We start from the raw sequence: 19595 nt of genomic DNA on the forward strand, positions 1-19595 counted from the left end.
AGACTGCACCCGTTACCTCCCTCCCAAATATATTTTGCAATCTTCTCCATTTTTTATTAATAATCTTGAAAAAATGACGATTTTGTAACATACAAAGCCCTTCTTTACAAGCTCAGCCATCAATTAGTGTACTTCCCATCGTAACACTGTCCCCTATGAGTCAAAGGGAGCAAAATGCAAAGATAATATGTCAAATCATTGCTGTACAAATAGTTTCTGCAGAGCCACTTCAGATACATGACCATGAAAGAGTCCCATGTGCTTCAGTCAGTCACACTGCAGACAATTCAACGGTTGTTTCCCGTTTATTTTGGAGGCTTTGTTCATGATTTCCACTTTTTAGAAAGAGCTCGTAAAATCGCCTCGTCATTCTGGCTCAGCGAGAAGTCCTCGAGTTCCATCACTGTTTAACTCACGGACACATTACCCACGCTGTCTTTACGTAAGCACGTCTCTGTAGCGATCGCAGTGAGATTATACAACCTCGGCGGCGAGGGACAGAAAGAATTATGGCATTGTTATAAAAAAAACAAAAAAAGTCTGAGCAGAGATTTCTAGATGATGATTGACAGTCAGGAAAGTCTTCAAATAGAAGCTATAAACCCAGATGATATGAATAAAATGTGATAAAGATGTGTGATAGCAAAGGAACATAGAACAATAAAAACAAAACAAGTCGAAATGCATTTTAAGATATTCAAAAGGCATTAAAGACCATGTCACAGTCTCATTGTCGTCACTGATTTGTAACACATAAGATATTGCACTGCAGCTGATGAAGCTTAAGTTAAACTGTGTGGGATTTACTTTTAAATAATTACTGTCAAGTGGACTGTGACAACGACCACCAGTCCCCTGAGAGCTTCTCCCTGTTAGTTTAATATATTATCTCTGTTAATAATTCATCGTTCTGATGCATTATTCACCAATTTACCACAAAAGAGTCCAATTTGGAGGATAAGTGGAGTGCGAGCTCTCTCCACATTAAACCGCATGTTTTTCTATTGCGAAGCATTATCACAGCTTATTTATACGGCAACAGACTGCGTTCATGAGAAAGAACCAAACACCTAGTGTATTTAGCATGACTGTAATTCATTTGCCTCTTTCTACCAGTCATTAATGTACATTGTGAAAAAAATCCACATTGAAAATCAAACATTACACTCAGGTAAGACCATCAATGAAAACAAAACAAGTATAAAAGTCAAATGAAATGATGGCGGATGCTGAAAGTAAAAATCAAAAAATCAAGAATGGGTAGAGCAAGTAGTGGTTTATGCGACTGGTTAGTTTTGGTTTCCAGTCGACTTTTCGTGGAGATAATTAAGAGCTTGTGTCTTCAAGCACGTGTCCTCCCAGGCGTAGGGATACAGGTCCAGGCTACAGGTTCTCTCCAGGCTGGTACTGTGGCTCTGTGGCGGTGAAATAGTCCTCCAGGAAGGACTGGAGGTACTCGAACGTGGGCCTCTCGTCCGGGTCCTTCTTCCAGCAGAGCTTCATCATCTCGTGCAGGGAGTCGGGGCAGCCCTGGGGGCAGGGCATGCGGTAGCCTCGCTCCACCTGCTCCAGTACCTCCCGGTTGACCATGCCTGAGGGGGACGCAGGAGACAGGAAGGACCGTCACAGCTTTTACCCGTTTTTTTTTGGGGGGGGGGGGGGGTTCGATTTAGGTTTCAGGAGATTCTCTTTTAAACAACCCATTTGGTTGTGTGTGTGTGTATAACATGTTAAAAATGCCCATTATAATTTATTAGAGCGGATCAGAGATACAAAACAGATATGAGGTTCAAACCAATACATATTTGGCTTTTTTTCTTGATAAATGGACACAAAATTTAAAACAATAGATCCACATTTTGAGCTAGCTGTATTGATTGTATTGATCTTCTTATCTCACTTTTTTAATCATAATTTATTAATTGTTTTAGCGCTCCATCTAATAGAAAGGGCAGCGGTGTGAAGGTGGTGCAGAACACTGCAGGCACTGCTCCCCAGGGCAGTGTCAGTCTGGCACATGGTTATAAACAAGAGTGGTGTTCAATCTCCTGATCGCCCTCCACCAGATGGCCTCATCTAATCTCAAACGTGTGTGTGTGTGTGTGTGTGTGTGTGTGTGTGTTCCTCCTGCAGAGGCATAACCAACCACCGCAGACAATGTCAGCCGGCTTCACTTCATCCTCAGACATCAAGAAGCACGGCAGCTTGACGTCTAACTGACAGACGGAATGCTGATAACTCCAGCCGTGAATCACCACCCTCTTCTTCACACCCAGAGTGTGTATATGAGTGTGTGTGTGTGTGTGTGTCACTGTCACTTACCTGGGTAGGGCACTCTGCCTTTGGTGACGAGCTCAGTGAGTAAGATCCCGAAGGACCAGACGTCTGATTTGATGGTGAAGCGGCCGTACAGGGCAGCCTCTGGCGCCGTCCATTTAATTGGGAATTTGGCGCCTGTAATGTAAATGGAGAGGAGAGGGGTGAGGGGATTCCACTAGAGGGCGCATGCCTCCATGTCTGGCTTTATTTCCAGTGACTCACAATGACCACAATGACCTACAATCTGCCTTTCTCACAGCAGACATTTTGACTTGTCATGGTCAGAGAAGCACATGTTTAAAACACCACAATAACTCTAGAGTCCCATTACAGTGTCCCTGTGAGAGTGAATGTGAACAAGCATGCACAACACCAGGAACCTGAAACCAAAGCATAACAACACATCATTTTTGGTTGTGCAGCTTGTAAATACACCTCGGAGAAAAGTCTCTAGATTCATTTTGAGGTTTAAGGGATAAGAATGATTATAAAGGACATTATTAAGGATCTTGTGTTTAAAGGGTTGGTTGACCCAAATGAAAACCCCTGGAGTGGATTTCCGTGTGTCCAAGCATGACTTTATGTTCTTTGGCAGTGTTTATTTATCATTATATAAAGGCAATAGATCAGTAATGGAAAATACAACCACAGAACAACCACCATTATATCAAAACCCATCATCTTTTCGCCCTATAAATTACGTTAATGCCATTAATCAACGCGTCTTTTCAGAAAAGGTCAAAGTGTGTTCACATACGTGCACACTAACAGCAGCAGAGCCCCCAAAACCTGGACAAATAAAACCAAAACTACCCACACAGCCAGATACCACGACGGATAGGGCAGTCATTTGGGTGAACGAGCCCTTTACGAAGCAGACGTTGCAGTGAGATGAAGCGAAGTGAAAAGCGCCACTAATCGGAGGGAACAGGAGCACCTGCTTTTCCGCCATTATCCTAATTCACCATGAGAGGAGACAACGGGGAGCCGTCCTTGTTGTGAGGTCACCGCTCCACCCTGACACCTCGTTCACCCGTGACTCAGACAGGTTAGGGTGTGAGTTTACGTGCAGTAGGCCCCGCCCACCTTGCCTCGCCGTGTACTCGTTGTCCTCTATCAACCTGGCCAGGCCAAAGTCGGCGATCTTGCACACCAGGTTGTCGGCCACGAGAATGTTGGCGGCGCGCAGGTCCCTGTGGATGTAGTTCATCCTCTCGATGAAAGCCATGCCGTCAGCGATCTGAAAACAAACAAAAAAAAACAACCTTTGACAGCATCTCCTGACGGCGGCTTCAGTAAATCATTTTTAGCTCACGCTCAGAACACCAAGCCCCTCTGTCAGACACAAAGAGGAAGAAAATAATGAAAGAACAAAAGACACGTTCACCTGAGGCTTAAAATAGAATTTCACCGACACACATTCTGTACTCGAGGAACAAAAAACATAGAGGTGTGTGTGCTTTGTCTCACCTGTGCAGACATGTCCACCAACAAGGGGAGCTTTAGGAATTTGCCGTCACCCTCTTTGAGGAAGTCGAGTAAGCTTCCTATAAAAGCGGCGACAGCGAGAGGTCGTAAATGCAGAGCAGCCATGATATACTGTAGGAGCAATAAAAGGGCCACTACACCCGCTGCATACCAAAGTTCTGCGATATGAGATGCTAAATATTTCAAGTTAGCCCTCGATCCTGAAATGAACCTGAATCACATGCACACACAGAGTTAACATTTACACACACACACACACACATACATCTAATTACTCATAAAAGCCACAAAAAGTAAAAGGCATGGCAGCTGATGCTTTGTAAGCCTCCCACAAACCCACTGCAGTTTTCAATTAAACATTCCCAGTTCCAGGCCTCAGGGAACCACGAGGGACTCTCAAGGACTTTCAATCTGTGCATCACATTAATTAAAACCTCCATCAAATTTCCATTTTTCCTTAAAGGAAATCACCACATATCATACATCCCTGTGTCGGCGTGTACCTTTGGCCATGTACTCTGTGACGATGTAAATGGGCTCTTCAGACACCACGGCGTAAAGAGGCACCAGCTTGTCGTGCCGGAGCTTCTTCATGATCTGCGCCTCTTGGAGGAAGGCCTCAGGCGACATGGTGCCCAGCTTCAGCGTCTTTATGGCCACCTTCGTGGTGCCGTTCCACGTGCCTGCAGAGACAACGACAGGGAGAGGAACGCCCACAGGCCGCAGGGTTAATGAGTGCTGTTAATGGGCTGGGAGCAAGACAATATCATTAATTAGGTCTTGAAAATTGCTCAGACGTGTGCTGTCATGCACGCACTCCTCGCAGAAGTATGCCTGCGATGAGCGGATACGAGGCCGGCGGTATCGAAAAAAGGTACAAATCATTTTTGTCTTGAGCCAAGTGAGACGATCTCTGGAGATAAAGAGGACACAACAAACAGAGGAAGCGACTGCAGGAAGTGGATAACTCTGGACAAAAATAGACAATAAATAGAGTGTTTGTGTGTGTTCGCCGACATAGATCCGGGCTGATTTTGAACAGTATTTCCCCATCGAGAAGATTACGACTGAATACTAAACAAAATGCTTTGACGCCAGAAAGCATTTTTTTCTGAACATGTTCCTGCGTGTCTCGTGTGTGTTGCTCTTACCAATCCAGACCTCTCCAAAGCAGCCCTGGCCCAGTTTGAGCTCCAGTCGCAAGGACTCCCGGGGGATCTCCCAGGCATCTTTAGCAAGCCCCTGGGTCTGCGGCTTGACTGTGGGGCAAACCGAGGTCAGCCTGTTGCAAAGCCCGTCGGCATGCTCTGTGACGAGGGGCGAGACGCAGAGATGGAAACGTTGCATTACACACACACGTATCAGTCCTCGAAACCAGCGGTTTTAAAGGCGAAGTCTGTTTTTATGCATCATTCATTCCTTTTGGTGTGGATGAATTCATGCTCCTGTACTAACTGTGATGAAATATGGATGAGATACACCAAAAAAAACCCGCTGCAGAGTCAAACTGAAATGAAGCGGGACGACAGAGATTTAACCTCAACGACGAGGCCCGACATCCTAACTGCTCCATCAATTGTTATTAAAATGAAAGACTATTCATCTCTGAGGGCCTGCTGCAGGCGGCACGGAAAGCTGCATGGTGGCACAAAGCAGCAGGTGTGACGGAGAGTAATTTGCAGGTGCGGTGACAGACTGATGATGACTGATGAATGAGAGACGACAGGAAAAAAGAGAGCGTGAGAGGGAAGCGTTGCAAACTGCTTACCTGTGTAGTGTTTGACGAGCTTCTGTAACGTGTCAAACTGTGCCCGGGTCGTGATGTAGTATCCCCCGCTGTCAAGCTTGCGGATCTTGTAGTGCTTGACGTTGTCTCCTTTGGCTTCATCCCAGTCTCGTATGGAGAGAGAGTAAGCACCTGGAGGAGACGAGGGACATGTTCTTCACCCATCGCAAACAAAAAGCGTCAAAGATCGGACTGCAGAGCACACGGTTCCTCAGCAACTTTACAGGCGTGAAGTCAAGAAACACACTGAGAGCAGAGGATCAGCAGACTGCACTCACAGCTCCCAAATGAAGCGAATGTATTTGTCAGGCACTGATGAAAGACGAGAGCATATTGGGATTTAGTTCAAAGGCTCGCAGAGCCGCTAGCGTTAGACTGTTCCACTGTATTCTGTTTCTTTTATCTCCTTCTTTCTTACTACAACTTTGACTCCTTCTCTAATTCTTGGAAAGCTTCCGTCTTGAAAAGTGCTCCATGCATTTATACGCAACCATCGTTGCAGAATTCATCAACTCTGACCCAGAATCTTAAAAGTAAACTGATATAAAGTGGCGAATGTATTATCAGGTTCCCAGCAACACAGTTTGCTTCACACCAAAATGCTCAGTGGGAGTTGTAGTGAACTTCTTTCCTCACATTTTGTACAGTTTTAACCTTTGAATTATTAATCAAAGAGCCAAACGTCTTCTGATGCAGCTGCTCATCTTACGTACTGATGATTAAACCGGGACAGCTTTTTTTGTGACGAGCCTTTAAGTTCTCCAACTTCTAGCAGCATCGTCCACGCTGCTACGACCATATAAAGAAGCGATCATCACCTTTGGTGGTTTCACTTTCTCGCACTAGGAAGGTTCCTCGATGGTTTCCTGTATTCAGCAGCAACCTCTCAGCATCTTTGCGTCCCATCTTACCAAAGTACCACCTGTGCAGAGGAAGCATGTACATTAAAAACCCTGAAAAACTCTAACTTTAAAGGTCACATATCACGCTCATTTTTCAGGTTCATATTCGTATCTTTGGTTTCCACTAGAACATGTTTACATGCTTCAATATTCCATAAACACAGTATTCTTTCTCACACCGTCTGGTTGAATATACCTGTATTCACTCTCCGTCTGAAACGCTGCGTTTTTGAGCGCGTCTCTTTAAAAAAGCCCATTCTGCTCTGATTAGGCTCGCCAGATAAAAGAGGATGCACCTTTGCAACGGTAGTTCTCAAGTGGTAGGTGGAGATTCTCAGATGGTGGCATATTCTAATGAGCCCGCATGTGACATAGGAAGGGATCAAAATCTGATTGGCTTGCTGAATCACATGTTTTCTCATCTAAAAACTGACTGGGTTGTATTATTTCACAGTTTGGGGGTTGGTAGGCACTCAAAATACCCCAAAAGTATGCGCACAAGCATTGAAAAAGGGACTTTTCATGGTATGTCCCTTTTTCAATGGTGACTGATAAGCTGACTGTTAAAAATCCCATTGTGAAGCTTCATCCCGGTCGTGAAGCTGTTAATATCTTGTTAGCCACGTGAGATGGGATCACGCTGGCGTTATTAGTCTCCTGGTGCAGACTCCGTAGATGCAGGACTAGAGGCTATAACAAGGCCTTACTCTTCAGCCTGGATGGAGTCAGCAGGGGCCACGTAATTGCTCGGGATGTAGCCGTTTCTCCCCGTGTTGATGGAGCGAGCCTCCCACCAGTCTCCCTCTCTGCAGGAGGACAATGACACGGGAGACATGAGACAAATGACTCGTCCATTCAACAGTCAACCAAGGCCTGGTACCATATCCTGCTATGACTGATACGCTGGATGGAAACCGGTTAATAGCGGTGAATGGTGAATAATAATAATGAAATTATCCCCCATTTAGCTACTATGGTGGCTTACGGAAAATGGTTTGAAGGCACATAGCTGTTTTAGTAATTTGTTCTGCATTCATTTAAACCCCCGGATTCTTTGGAATGTGCGGTAGCACTGAAACACATTGTCACAATGGGAATTCAACGAGACTAATCTACTTTACATGACAATGCTGCAACCTCAGGCGACAATTCTGCCCCAGCATGAATTAAATAAAAGAGCCACAGCACTGTGCAGAAAGCCAGCATCAGGAAAACAAGTCTCAATCAAATGCATTGATGAATACAGGTACAACAAGGAACAGGTGCAGCTCAGGATTACTGCTCGAGAAGAGAGGCATCTCGTCATCACCGGAAAGAGATCTGAGGAAAAGCCCCACGGACCGAGAGAGAAACTGGGAAGATGCTTACGTGTTGTTGATGATCTGGAAGCGGTCGCCTTTTTTAAAGGAAAGATCGTCAGATGTTCGAGCTTCATAGTCGTACAAGGCCACAAAGAAGGTGACGCCGCCTACAAAAAAACACAAAAACAGATTCATTTGTGATGAATAACTGGCTCGTGAACACATACCAGCAGAGGGCATTACGACGCTGAAGACTAGAGGGACTGCATCACGCAACTATTTCATGTGTGTGTGTGTGACTGTTTAAATGGCCTATTAAGGTGGATGAATCTGTCTCGCCAAGGTCTGAGAGCTGTATTGATTCTCTATGGTTTATAATTCTGTAGTGTGAGTATTTCCCCTGCATGAAAACCACGGCTGTGACTAGACTCTAGCCAAAGGCAAGTCAACGCATTAAACCAGTTTTTAATAGGTTTGTCTCCCTTACAGTCATAATTTACATCCATATATACATAGATATGGATATATGGATGTAGATTATAACATATTAACATGTTATTATCATGTTATATGTTCTACAAAGTCATAGTTCTGTAAATTATGGTAAAAGTCAACTCGTCTTTCCGTCCCCTAGCAGCATCCTGTAAAACATCCTGCCGGCTGTACAGCCACGCCCTCAGGCAGATATTCATATGTACCTACCACCGACAACAATGCTGTCAACAGTAATCTCATTATCCCAAGCCAGTGCCACCTTCGCACTGCCATGGCTCTGAGAGCCAGATAATCCAACATGGAGGAGGATAACAACCTAAATCCCACAGAAACAGGACGGTTCAATCTCGTCTCTTTGCTCTCAGGATGGCTGTAAGCTGCTCAGACACATTAAGGGTGATCACAGATGATAAGAGGACCTGTGTTGACTCTCACAAGGGAAAGCTAGTTAGATTAACAATGGCTGGGGCATTAGCCGTGACCCTGACGTGCCGGATCAGCCACTGACCACGTTAAGCTCGGTGTTAAGTGGTGTTTTTGGGGTACTGTGCTCCGCGAAGACCATCATCAGCATTGTACTGTCATCTTACACTAAAACACGACTCACTTGAGACGGCACCAGAGAACGAGTTGGACACAGGGCCGGAGAAGGACGATGACGCTCCTCCAAAGGGAGTCATGGCAGACGGGCCTCCGAACGGCGTGATTGTGTGGTTGAAGTTTGCCGCCCCAGAGCCCGATGAAGAGGAGGGAGGTTGGTTCTGCGGCAGCTGGGTGGGATCCGGTCCGTAGTGACCCACGTGAGGCGTGGTAATGGTGGCGTTGGGGTCTGACGCCGTGGAGTTCTCTGGCCGGTACTTCATCGTAGGGCCTTTGTCCTCTTTGCTCTTAACGCAGCCCATCGTCTCGTCCTGCCTGGACAGACACGACACAAAGCCGTCACTTTAATGCCGGCAGATTAAAGAACACAGCATCAAATCCATCGGTGATGATACGTGAAAAAAGTGAAGGGGGCCAAGGGAGGTGCAGGATTAACGACTGCAACATAAGGCCTTTAGACGCATGCACATCCGATATGAAACAATCTAATGACCTGATGTTTTCAAGTGAATAATTTTGTTGTTGCATCCCACTAAGACTATAAGTCATGTGGTAACTGGGACATATGGGTCAATGGTAAATCCGCTTTGAACCATACATGACTCTAACGTGTAGATGCAGTTGAGCATGCATGCTTTGAGGTATGACAACGGCAAAACGGATGGATAGAAAGATGATTGTCATTTCATCTAATGCATGTCATGGCTGTTCCAGAAAGAGATCCCTTAATGTTTACAGACAAATGACGGATTAAAACCAATCTAAAGCCGTTCTGCCTTGAAATGGAGAAAAATGAGAACTCTTCACAGGGCGCTCCGCCCATGTGCGCATTGCTAAACATGCCTACCGCACACAGCGCCAGAGGCCCAAGGGTTCAGGGGTCACTGGGTCAGAGCAGTTTGACGTCCTCCAAGAACAACAGCTGCTGGAGGAGTTGGACTTTAATTGGCGCTGACACATTACAAGACAGTTAAACAATAGAGGACTGAAGCGAAGCAGCTTTTATTCAGTGATGAGGAGTATGAAAGCAGACTGAACAAACACAGTGCTACTGAGCAGCAATGTGGCACAGCTGCTGACAAGAGTGACGAGATTACAGGGTCAAATGCATCGGTGAAACAGAGGAGGCTCTTCAAAAGAAACCTTTCACTGATTTTGGAACAGTGGCCTTGATTTCCGGGAGGTGGGAGAGATTTTTTTTCCCCTCATCGGCGCATCCGAGAGTTCATCGAGTTCTCCGACTGAACTGCCAAGGAAATCAACAAAATGGGTACAAACCATAGAAACCTTGCAAAGACTCGGATCACTTTGCTCAAATAAAACCGAACAACCGTTTAAATTGCAGGTTGCAGCTCTGAGCACTGGCAGTCCTCTACAAAAACATTTTACGAGCGGCCCGTCACTGAAGCAGATTTCCCAAAAATGTCTTCAAAGGACCAATAAATCTGATCTCGGATGTTTGATCTCGAGCCAGCATGTTGAGAATGTTGGCATGGAGGGAAAAAAAGACGTTTCCAACCTTTTCCTTTAACGTAGAGACAAAACCAGTGTCACGGAAACACAGCGGAGGGCTTCACTCACTGGCTTATAGTCAAGTATGGCGGCGGGCTGTTGTTTCATCGACACACAGACGAGAGCCTGACTCGTTGGGTCGGCAGTGAATTTAGCACGCGATAAAACACTGGACGGCGTCCCAGGATTTAAATGTGAGTTTTCGCTTCCAAAATTGTTTACATCAGCCGTTTACATAGAAGTGACATGACTCGTCCCAAAATTAGCATTAATGCATAAAAACTGAGCTGAACTAATTAAGCCTTTGAAAGAGTAATTAAGAACATGATACTGTTAGCAGAGCATCATTTGTATTCATACTGTAGAAGAAGCTTGGTTATTAATTATGTTTTTTTTCTGAACTGCATTGTCGGCCTGCACGCTGCTTACAGTGAATGCAAATCCTCATCTCTCTCCTGTCAAACTGTCTCAAACTAATTTAAAAAATCAATACTTGTAGTCACTGCTACTGATACTACTACAGTACAACAACACTGGTTTATGACCAAATATCTGCGGGAACTTGTGTCTAGTGCTAATTGGCTAATGTTAGCATGCTAACACGCTAAACTAAGACGGTGAACTTGGTAAATATTACTAGCTAAACAGCAGCATGCTAGCATACTGATGTTGGCATTCACTTAAAATGGCCACTGTGCCGAAGCTGTTGTCTTTTATTATTTAAAAACTCCACCTGCACACGGTCATTTTGGTGGTGGCAGTGAGATGGGTAGACTCTCTGCGAGGAGCGTTATCTACACTTCAGATTACCAAAGTGAGACTCCAAGGAGGAGGTAAAAAAACGATGCAACAATTAGTGTCGGGTGGCATCGAAGGCCGCGAAGAGCAAGATGTCTTAATGACAGGTGTCTGAAAAAGATTGCACCTCATCTTGAATAAATAATCCAAAAAAACTGTGCAGCCAGACTGGATCTTAAATGTCAAACCTCACTGACTTTAACATCCGAGTCTGTTCACTTCAAACTCAAGCTCATTCCTGAACAGCGGAGCCATGAAACCACAGGGAAAAGCGGCCTTGCTGCTAATAATAGCAACTTATTCTTATTGCTGACAACATCCCGTTGATGAAAACATGACCCACAACAGCACACAAACACCAGAGGACTCCCAGTTGCACCAGTTAGGAGCCACACAATACCAATGAGGGAGGAAGGTGAAAACACGTAGGATCCTTCCTCTGTCTGATGGGAAAGTCATGGTGCTATTAGAGTCCCGAGAGACAGATAGAGACAGAAAATAAAGACAAAGTCAGCTTTTCATTCAGCTTAAAGCGCTGTGATCTGGCACAGACTGTTTGAAATGATCCGCTAAAGGTTAAACATGTCTCTTTCTTTGGCCAGCATAAAAACAAAGATGTGTATTCTTTTATTCAGTGCTAGCAGAGGCCTTTTCTTAAGTGGAGACTCAAACCCAAAGATGTTCAGTTTTCTATCATTTATGACAAAATAAAAGCATCAAATTCTCACATTTGAGAGGCTGAAGACATGACATATTTGTCAGTTTTGCTTCAATCTTTTTTACTAAAACAGTTATTCGACTATCAAAATCATGATTTTCTGTCACCTGACTAGTCGACTACATGTCGGGCTCTTCTTGTTATGTGTTAACAAAGCTTCCGACACACCAAATATAAGCGAAGACATTTCTTGCAAGAGGCCGAGCAACACGTCAAAAACGTTTGTGCAATAAACATAAACAACGAAACGTCTTAGCTGACGAACAACAAGAGAATATTCTCATAACTTTAAGACCTGCACTCTCCTTATCAACAAGCTGCTTTTGGTTTGCTCTCCCCCGCTCCGACCACAGAGGAAGAATTCCACACAGGCTTCACGAAACGCTGATAAGCCAGAGGAGAGCTCCGTGCTTTCTCTCGCACACTCGACGAACGATGAAGACGTTGGGGTGCTGGCAGCGGTCATGGGTCAGAATTTTAAAGAAGGCTGCAGAGACAAAGTTCAGCTGAGTAAACCGACTGCAGGAGGGCCGGGCGATCCACAAAGAGATGCCTATAGCTTTAAGATACTTTACTGAAGTTCAGACTGGTTGATTAATCGCGTACTTGCTAGCTGACTGAAAAAGACACATTTTAAATCTTTTGCATATCATGAATTATAAATAAACTAACTTTAAGAACTTTAGAAACTTTGATTCTAAAATGCATGTCGGTTCTTTCAGCATCTTATTTTACTGAAACAAGCTCCACTCTTCTGGGGTTTAGGTTTTTCTAGACTGATGAAGTCAACATTTGGCCAGAAGTCTGAAGCGTCTGAAGCGTCTGAAGGAGTTCAGTCTGAGTGAAACCCGGCCCAGCGTCCCGACAGACAGCTGTATAGCGGCTGCAGACGGTCTCTGGAGCTTTACTGGCCTTCAGATCTGCAACAGATGCTGCCTTACCACCACATTCCTCTGCTGCCAAAGACTGGGTCTGGAGAAAAGTCATGTGATGTTACGGATGTGAATGGGATGTCTATGGCGAGACATCAGTACGTGACTTCAGAGTGCCTGACTGTTTTATCTTGTCTTCAGCACCAATACTTCAGTCTTGAGTGAAAAGCTGGAAATTGAAGTTAAAATTATCACTTTCTTTTAACTTCACTTGACAAATCAGCACACACGTCCTCCTTGAAAGTCTTTTTGTGTTGCTCATGTGAGTTATTGTGCTGCCAGAGGAACAGACATCACAACATTCTCCAGAATAAACAGGCCTCATGGGAATACCTGAATACTGGCACCTGAGTCTAAGTGTGAGCTATTTTGGGAATCTCAGTGTGTGTCTACAAAGTTGTCGGCACAAAACAGGGCCGAGTGTTTGAAGTGTCAACATCTGATAGAGTGACCACGTGATGGCCTGGATTGGCCTGTTTTTTTTTCTGTGGAGAAACGTATCCAAACCCACCATTTCGCATACCGAATGCCGACTGATCATTTCAAGATTTATGCTGTTTTTCAATCACAGTTTAGTCTCTTGAAGCAATGCTGCCTTTTGTAAAATATATTTTCAATGCTTCATCTTATTTGGTGTCCCTATAATAACTTGTAATAAAAGATACATCCTATACTGTGGGTATACTGTGGTTTACTGTGGGTAAAAGGGCATTTTCTTACCTTTGTGAATTTTTGAAATGTTCATCTTTAAGTACTTTGTATATACAGTACGTAGCCGTGACATGATATCCATGCAAATGTTCAATATACAATGTACTCTCTTACTCTTATGCCTCATGTGCATTATGGGTATTTAAGATGGCGACTCTCTCGGTGCTTGGTGCTGGAAACGTTACACAGCAAATAAACATCCTGCAGATCTGTCCGTTTTTCATCTGAGCAATGAGGCGAGATCTCACAGATTTTGGGCTGCGCCTTTCTCAAACGCGGGAACATTTAGTCTGTAACTCTGTAGCCGAAAAAGACTTTGAATTTGCGATGAAAAAGCAGCCACAGATTAAATGCACCGTTCTCACACACCAGCTTGGTGTCAGCTTGATACTGACCTGATTAAGCTGTTCAGTTGTTACGTAACATCTATTTTTTCAATATAATTTTAAAAGTCAGTGTTGATATCAGCCACCATGTGTTACGTTCAATAAAAGTGATATTGATGGGTTCCACACAGTGAGGTGCACTGGTTTTACTGCCACATTATAAACAGAAATAAAAAACTTCCTTGGGTGGAAGAACTATTTCAGAATGGGTCGACAAAGTCACCGTCCATTCATTGTCTGAAGAATGGTGCCACATTGTAATCACATATATCTTAGACATGGCGGTATCCCCCTTTAACTTCCTTCCCTCCTCAAGTTCACCAGCCCTCATATGGAGTGAAGGATTCAGTCACGGATGTGCAGAGCTGTTCAGGATGTGCTGCGTCCTTTACATGACATGTTGAGGTAATGAGGACACTCCCTCTGGCCCTGAACTCCAAGTGCAGGTGGAAAAGTAGAAGTAGAAGAAAGCAACAGCACAAACTGAAGACACAGACAAACTGTGACTCAGCTGTCCGATCAGGAAGTTTGAATTCACACCGAAGAGGGCCCTGCACCTCCTCTTCCTCCTCAACCTGCTACTGATTTCACAGTGATCTGACTCAGCACGAGTCAAAGATTGGGTTGAATATCTGAAATGATGAGCTGGCACTTTTGCTTCTCTTGTGTCTGGCTTTAAATGAATACAATAAGTGGAAAACAGCTTTAAAACAGGAGAACATTTCTGTGTGAGGGTTACAGATAACATCAGTTAAATCGTTTATTCTCACTTGAGTTTAATTTATAATCTTGTGTTTTAAATGAAACCACATATTATGAAATATTGAACATGTTTAAATGTTATTATAGGTTTTAAAGGCAAAGGTACGCCGACCTTGTCCTACTTTAAAGAATGATTTCCGATGTGGTTTCAGTAATAATCCTGCGGGACTTTACGCACATGCTGTATCTTCACTGATATCTCAACCCATTTAAACATGATGATTAATGCATAACTCTGGGAGAATTACATGCATGCTACAACCTATACCGACAGGTTTGTATGCGTGTTGTCATAAGACAGTTCCATTCCTTTGTTGATGACAGGTCAGACAGGCGAGTACTGCGTTTCGGCCCATCCTCATCTAATCCTGCTGACAAAGACCACTTTCATTTGGGGATTTTTACCTTCTCAAATCCGCGTTCTCCTTCTCGTTTCCTCCTTTTATTTCCTTCCCCTCCGATCCGGGTAATAAAAGAAAAAAAATCGGAGTTATTCCAACAGGGACAGAACCGCCTTCATCCTCAGGCTGCAGGATGTTTCATCCTGCTGGATAAAATAAAGAAAAAACTGTGAACAGATTTGACGCTGAAGTTAAATCAGTGGAGCGCGAGAGTCATTGAGGACGGAGGAGACAGTCATTGTCCTCGCAGAGGATTAATCCAGCAAAAAAAAAAAAAAGTGAGATCCTGAAGTGTCCCAGCTCCTCGTAGCTTCTACTTCCTACTACTGAACTTACATCAACCCCCACCACACAACAACATGGCCGACCCTGTCTGCGGGACTGGGAGAGCCGCACACAGCTGGAGAGAACCGTCCGGTACAGCTGATCTGAGAACAGCTGAGGAGACGAGACACTGAAGAGGAGGGCTGGAGGGCGGTGTGGGGGGGGGGACCGGCTGAACAGAGAAATTATGAAGAGATCATCATGTGAGAGGAGCAGAGGAGAGCGGACCTGCAGACTGGAGGAGGGTGGTTTCATGTAGAGAAAAGGGTGGACTCAAAGCGTCCTCTGGGTGCGCACCGTTTTCAGTCACAAGTCTAGAGCTCTAGCTCCCCCTGCTGGCCGCACCGATGCTACTGCAGCTGCACATCTGCAGCTCGGGGAAACCTGAAGCAGCTTGATTGGCCAAGACCGGGGGCAACCGTAATAATTTATCATTTCCATGTCATTACTAAAAACCAGAGCCGTTTAATGAGAGTCACGTCATCTCACTTCACTCCAATGGACCTTTTTCTTTATAGCAATTAAAAAAGCCTGTTGTCTTGAGGCCATTTTATCAAACGTTGTGTAATCAGAGGGATACCGGCTTCTAACTGAGAGTTGAATATTAATATTAAATATATATTATGAGCTAAATATAAGATCGAGGTGTGTGAATAGAGTTGTGGATGTAGGTGATGGAATGAGCACTTCAATTGTGGGGTACGAGCCATTATAATAAAGTTAACGACACACAACAATAAGGAAGAGTGATATTTTTGTGACACATCTATTGATATGGAATCAGGGTGCATGTTTGAAAATACCAAATGAAACCCTAACATAGGGTTTGATTAGTGTAGACTTCTGTTAACTATTATCTGTCTTCTAGATGTTGCAACTCAGCTGATGTTTGATTGATGGATGGACGTGAGGGTTAAGCTGCGGCCTCGTGAGATTGAAAACACAAGGTGAATTTAAAATAGGCCGGCCATTTTGAAAAATGAATTATACTAGACTAACTGGAGAATAATAGTTATATTGTATTGTATAAATAAGCATGTCTTCAATAACTGTATGATGTCGGGAATCTTGCTTGTGTATGTTATGCGTGATGGAGAAGCAGTGGTGCTGAGTGCTGAGTTCACATTCGTGAGATTTAAAACATAATAAGGCGTGTTTCAAATAAGACAAGAATAAGGAAACATGCTAATTGTCATTATTTAGTTGTATTTAGATGTTTTACTTGCTTTTACTTGCGATAAAGTCAAGGATTAATCCATGTTGTTAAGAACATTCCCCTACGTTGTCAGATAAATAAAGTATTTAAAGATCCATAGAAACATTATTATGACAAAGCTGAAAAGAAATCTGTTATTATTAACATGTTTTATGGAGATACATGTTTTTTAAAGGAACATTTATTTACAGTGATAAACTGTAAATAAAGAGGGAACAAATAATGCGATGGTAAATCTCTGACAAAATAAAATAGATAATAGATTAAAAGAATTTATGCACTTTGTATTTTTTTCCCACATGTCCAATTTGCATCTTAATTACACATTTTCCTGTCTCTTTCATTCACCTCAGCACTTCTGGTGATACACACACAAACACACACACACACAAAGACACACACACACACACACACGCGCACACACACAAAGACACACACACACACACACAAAGACACACACACACACCCTAAATTAGATTTAAAAATACACTCTCTGTCAAACCCTCTCGTTGTAAAAGCTGGGTGGTAAAATACTTGAATCATGAGACTAACCTCAATAAAACTCTTTAAACACGACATGTCACCAGTAGGCACTATAAAAAGCTAACAGTACTTAAATTAGAATGAGTCATATGTTCTTATTTGGTGATCTAAAGCTCACACACACACACACACACACACACACACACACACACACACACACACACACACACACACACACACACACACACACACACACACACATCGTCTGCTGTTTGCAGACCGATGTACAAACATATTTTCTTTTAAGGAGACATTCTTAAAATGTACCGTATATTGATTTTAGCATACATTTATTAGATTGTGTATCAGTTTCATGACACTTTTATCAACACACGCAATCAATATAATACATGAAGAAAAGCAACAAGCACTTAACTCTATACAGGAGATTAAAATGCTGAGTGCAGCACGTTTATTAATATTCCACGATGATTCTTACAGTATATGGTGTGGTGAGGCGAGCATCAGGTGAATACTGGATCAATATTCTTATCTACTCCATGTTCTCGGCTCTGTATGTAATTAGATGATGAAGAAGTGATATCCTGGATGCGTCAGCTCAAATATTGATTGTAAAACATGATGAGGCAGAGTAATCAGCATTTCACTGTGATTACTGACTCAACACAATGAGACAGCCTGAATTATATTGTGATTGTCTTGTGTTGATCCGAATGAATTTCCTATGGCAAACTCATTAAAGGCTCCAAAAGGCAAGGTGACACACACACACACACGTACAGTATTTGCCATTATAAAAAACATGAAAGTGTTGTTTAGACTTGTTATGTCGGCCCACTAATATAGATCCTGTATATTGTGTAAGATTGTATCGTGTCGAGGCCATTAAAAAGCTTGATACTCTTCAGTGCACTTTCTTCTCTCAGCCACTTGGATGCAGTGCTCTCTCAGAGTGAAGCAAGGGCTCCAGATCGTACGTATCCCCTGCATTAAGGATTCAAAGTGCTTCTTTGCATTATACAGCAGCAAACGTCAGAGCCAGACGAGGATCGACCGGGTCTGAATCACCCACTAAAGATTCCACACATGATCCTGACACCGGTGTGGACCGAGCTGAGTCGGTGGGGATTAATACTGAAGATACCAGAGCCTGCAAATGAAAATTAAACACAACAGTTATTAATTATTTCAAGTAAAGTAACCGAGCACATTTTACGTAATCCTTCAGCTTCGCTACATTTCAGAGGGAACTATTGTACTTCATTTGACAGCTGTTGTTGCTTTTCAGATTGATATTTTACTTAAAACACAAAACTATTTGTTGATCAGAGTCTGGCTGCGGCCCCTTGTCATGTTTCAGTCTGTGAGTTCATCAAAGAGTGATGATCCCTCTAAACTTCTCAGATGGCTCCATTTAAAGAACTGTTTTCGGCCCAAAGAGGTAAAATTATACATTATTTCACAAAAAAAGCCTCAAATAAAGTCTCCAAAATGAGTGTGCATTTGTGTGGCAGAAAATAAGTTTCTCCTCTTTTCTTCATCATCATCATCACCATCATCTCATAACCTCTCACATTTAATCTTGTGGGCTTTTGGAGGGGTCTGACCCCTAGGGAACCACTGGACTAAACTAACTGTGTATAAAATGTATATTCCACGCAGTCTGCTGGCTGTCTGTTACAGTATAATAAGCATAATAACATAAGTAATTCGCTGAATTTGAAAAAGTGTATTGGATTAGAATCACTGACTGCACCTTTAAGTATCTTGTTGTGTAACTGAGTGTGAACCCTGATCTTAAAGGGACAGTTAACCCCAACATCAAAAATACATATTTTTGTCCTTATTGTGGTTCTATTTATCAGTGTAACTTGTTTTGGTGTGAGTTGGTGGTAGAGGTGTCTGCTTCTCTCCAGTGCAATAAGACGAAATGATTCTGGGCTTATGGTGCTCTAAGCTTGACCTGGTTACTTGTAGTGAATATGAAGGCACTTTGAGTCAAACTGTCCCTTTAAGTTAAAGAGGTGAATAATGGGGGGAAATAAAATAATAAACACACACTGATGGATGAAGTTAGTGGCCTCAGAGACGCAGTCAGAGAAACTTTTTGCACAAGAGAAGCAGTGAGTCACATTTCAGCACCGGATATATGTCACAAGACAACAGCTAATATTTAATATTTAAATATCATTAGTTCCTTTCCTGACAACCTCTGTTGTATCTGGTTGTGTAACTGAGTCTGGCCTCTGAAACGCGGTGGGGAAATAACTGATTGCTGATAAATGAAGTGAGCTGATTCAGACATAAACCTTTTGTAAAAAGAGAAGCTTCGTCATATTCCAGCACTGGACAGCTCCCTCTGGTCCCAACCAGGCCTCACGTGATCCTGCAGGAGTGACGTCAGATGTTTGGCATTAATACCCTGTTTAATTGATTATGT

At 43.3% G+C, this 19595-nt stretch overlaps 1 protein-coding gene across 1 annotated transcript; it reads right to left on the bottom strand.

The window, feature by feature from the left end:
* Positions 1-56: 56 nt before the first annotated feature.
* Positions 57-15492, bottom strand: LOC306794481 (tyrosine-protein kinase Yes). Its single transcript, XM_079292557.1, has 12 exons — positions 15116-15492; positions 8899-9206; positions 7864-7963; positions 7203-7301; positions 6412-6515; positions 5576-5725; positions 4959-5114; positions 4311-4490; positions 3790-3866; positions 3406-3559; positions 2323-2454; positions 57-1592 (listed from the first exon to the last, which is right to left on the bottom strand). The coding sequence occupies exons 2-12, from the start codon at positions 9191-9193 to the stop codon at positions 1384-1386; spliced, it is 1656 nt and encodes a 551-aa protein (XP_079148683.1). The 5' UTR covers positions 9194-9206; positions 15116-15492; the 3' UTR covers positions 57-1383.
* Positions 15493-19595: the final 4103 nt, after the last annotated feature.

Source organism: Melanostigma gelatinosum (assembly GCF_949748355.1).
Source record: "Melanostigma gelatinosum genome assembly, chromosome: 20".
Taxonomy (NCBI): Eukaryota; Metazoa; Chordata; class Actinopteri; order Perciformes; family Zoarcidae; genus Melanostigma; species Melanostigma gelatinosum.

What these genes read in the sequence shown, in the direction of transcription:
- LOC306794481 (XM_079292557.1), bottom strand. Translation starts at nt 9,193, where the DNA reads ATGGGCTGCGTTAAGAGCAAAGAGGACAAAGGCCCTACGATGAAGTAC. An exon ending in CACAGAGTACATGGCCAAAG is followed by an intron (nt 3,867 to 4,310) that starts GTACACGCCGAC and finishes CCGCTTTTATAG; the next exon opens with GAAGCTTACTCGACTTCCTC. An exon ending in TGGTGGACATGTCTGCACAG is followed by an intron (nt 3,560 to 3,789) that starts GTGAGACAAAGC and finishes GTTTGTTTTCAG; the next exon opens with ATCGCTGACGGCATGGCTTT.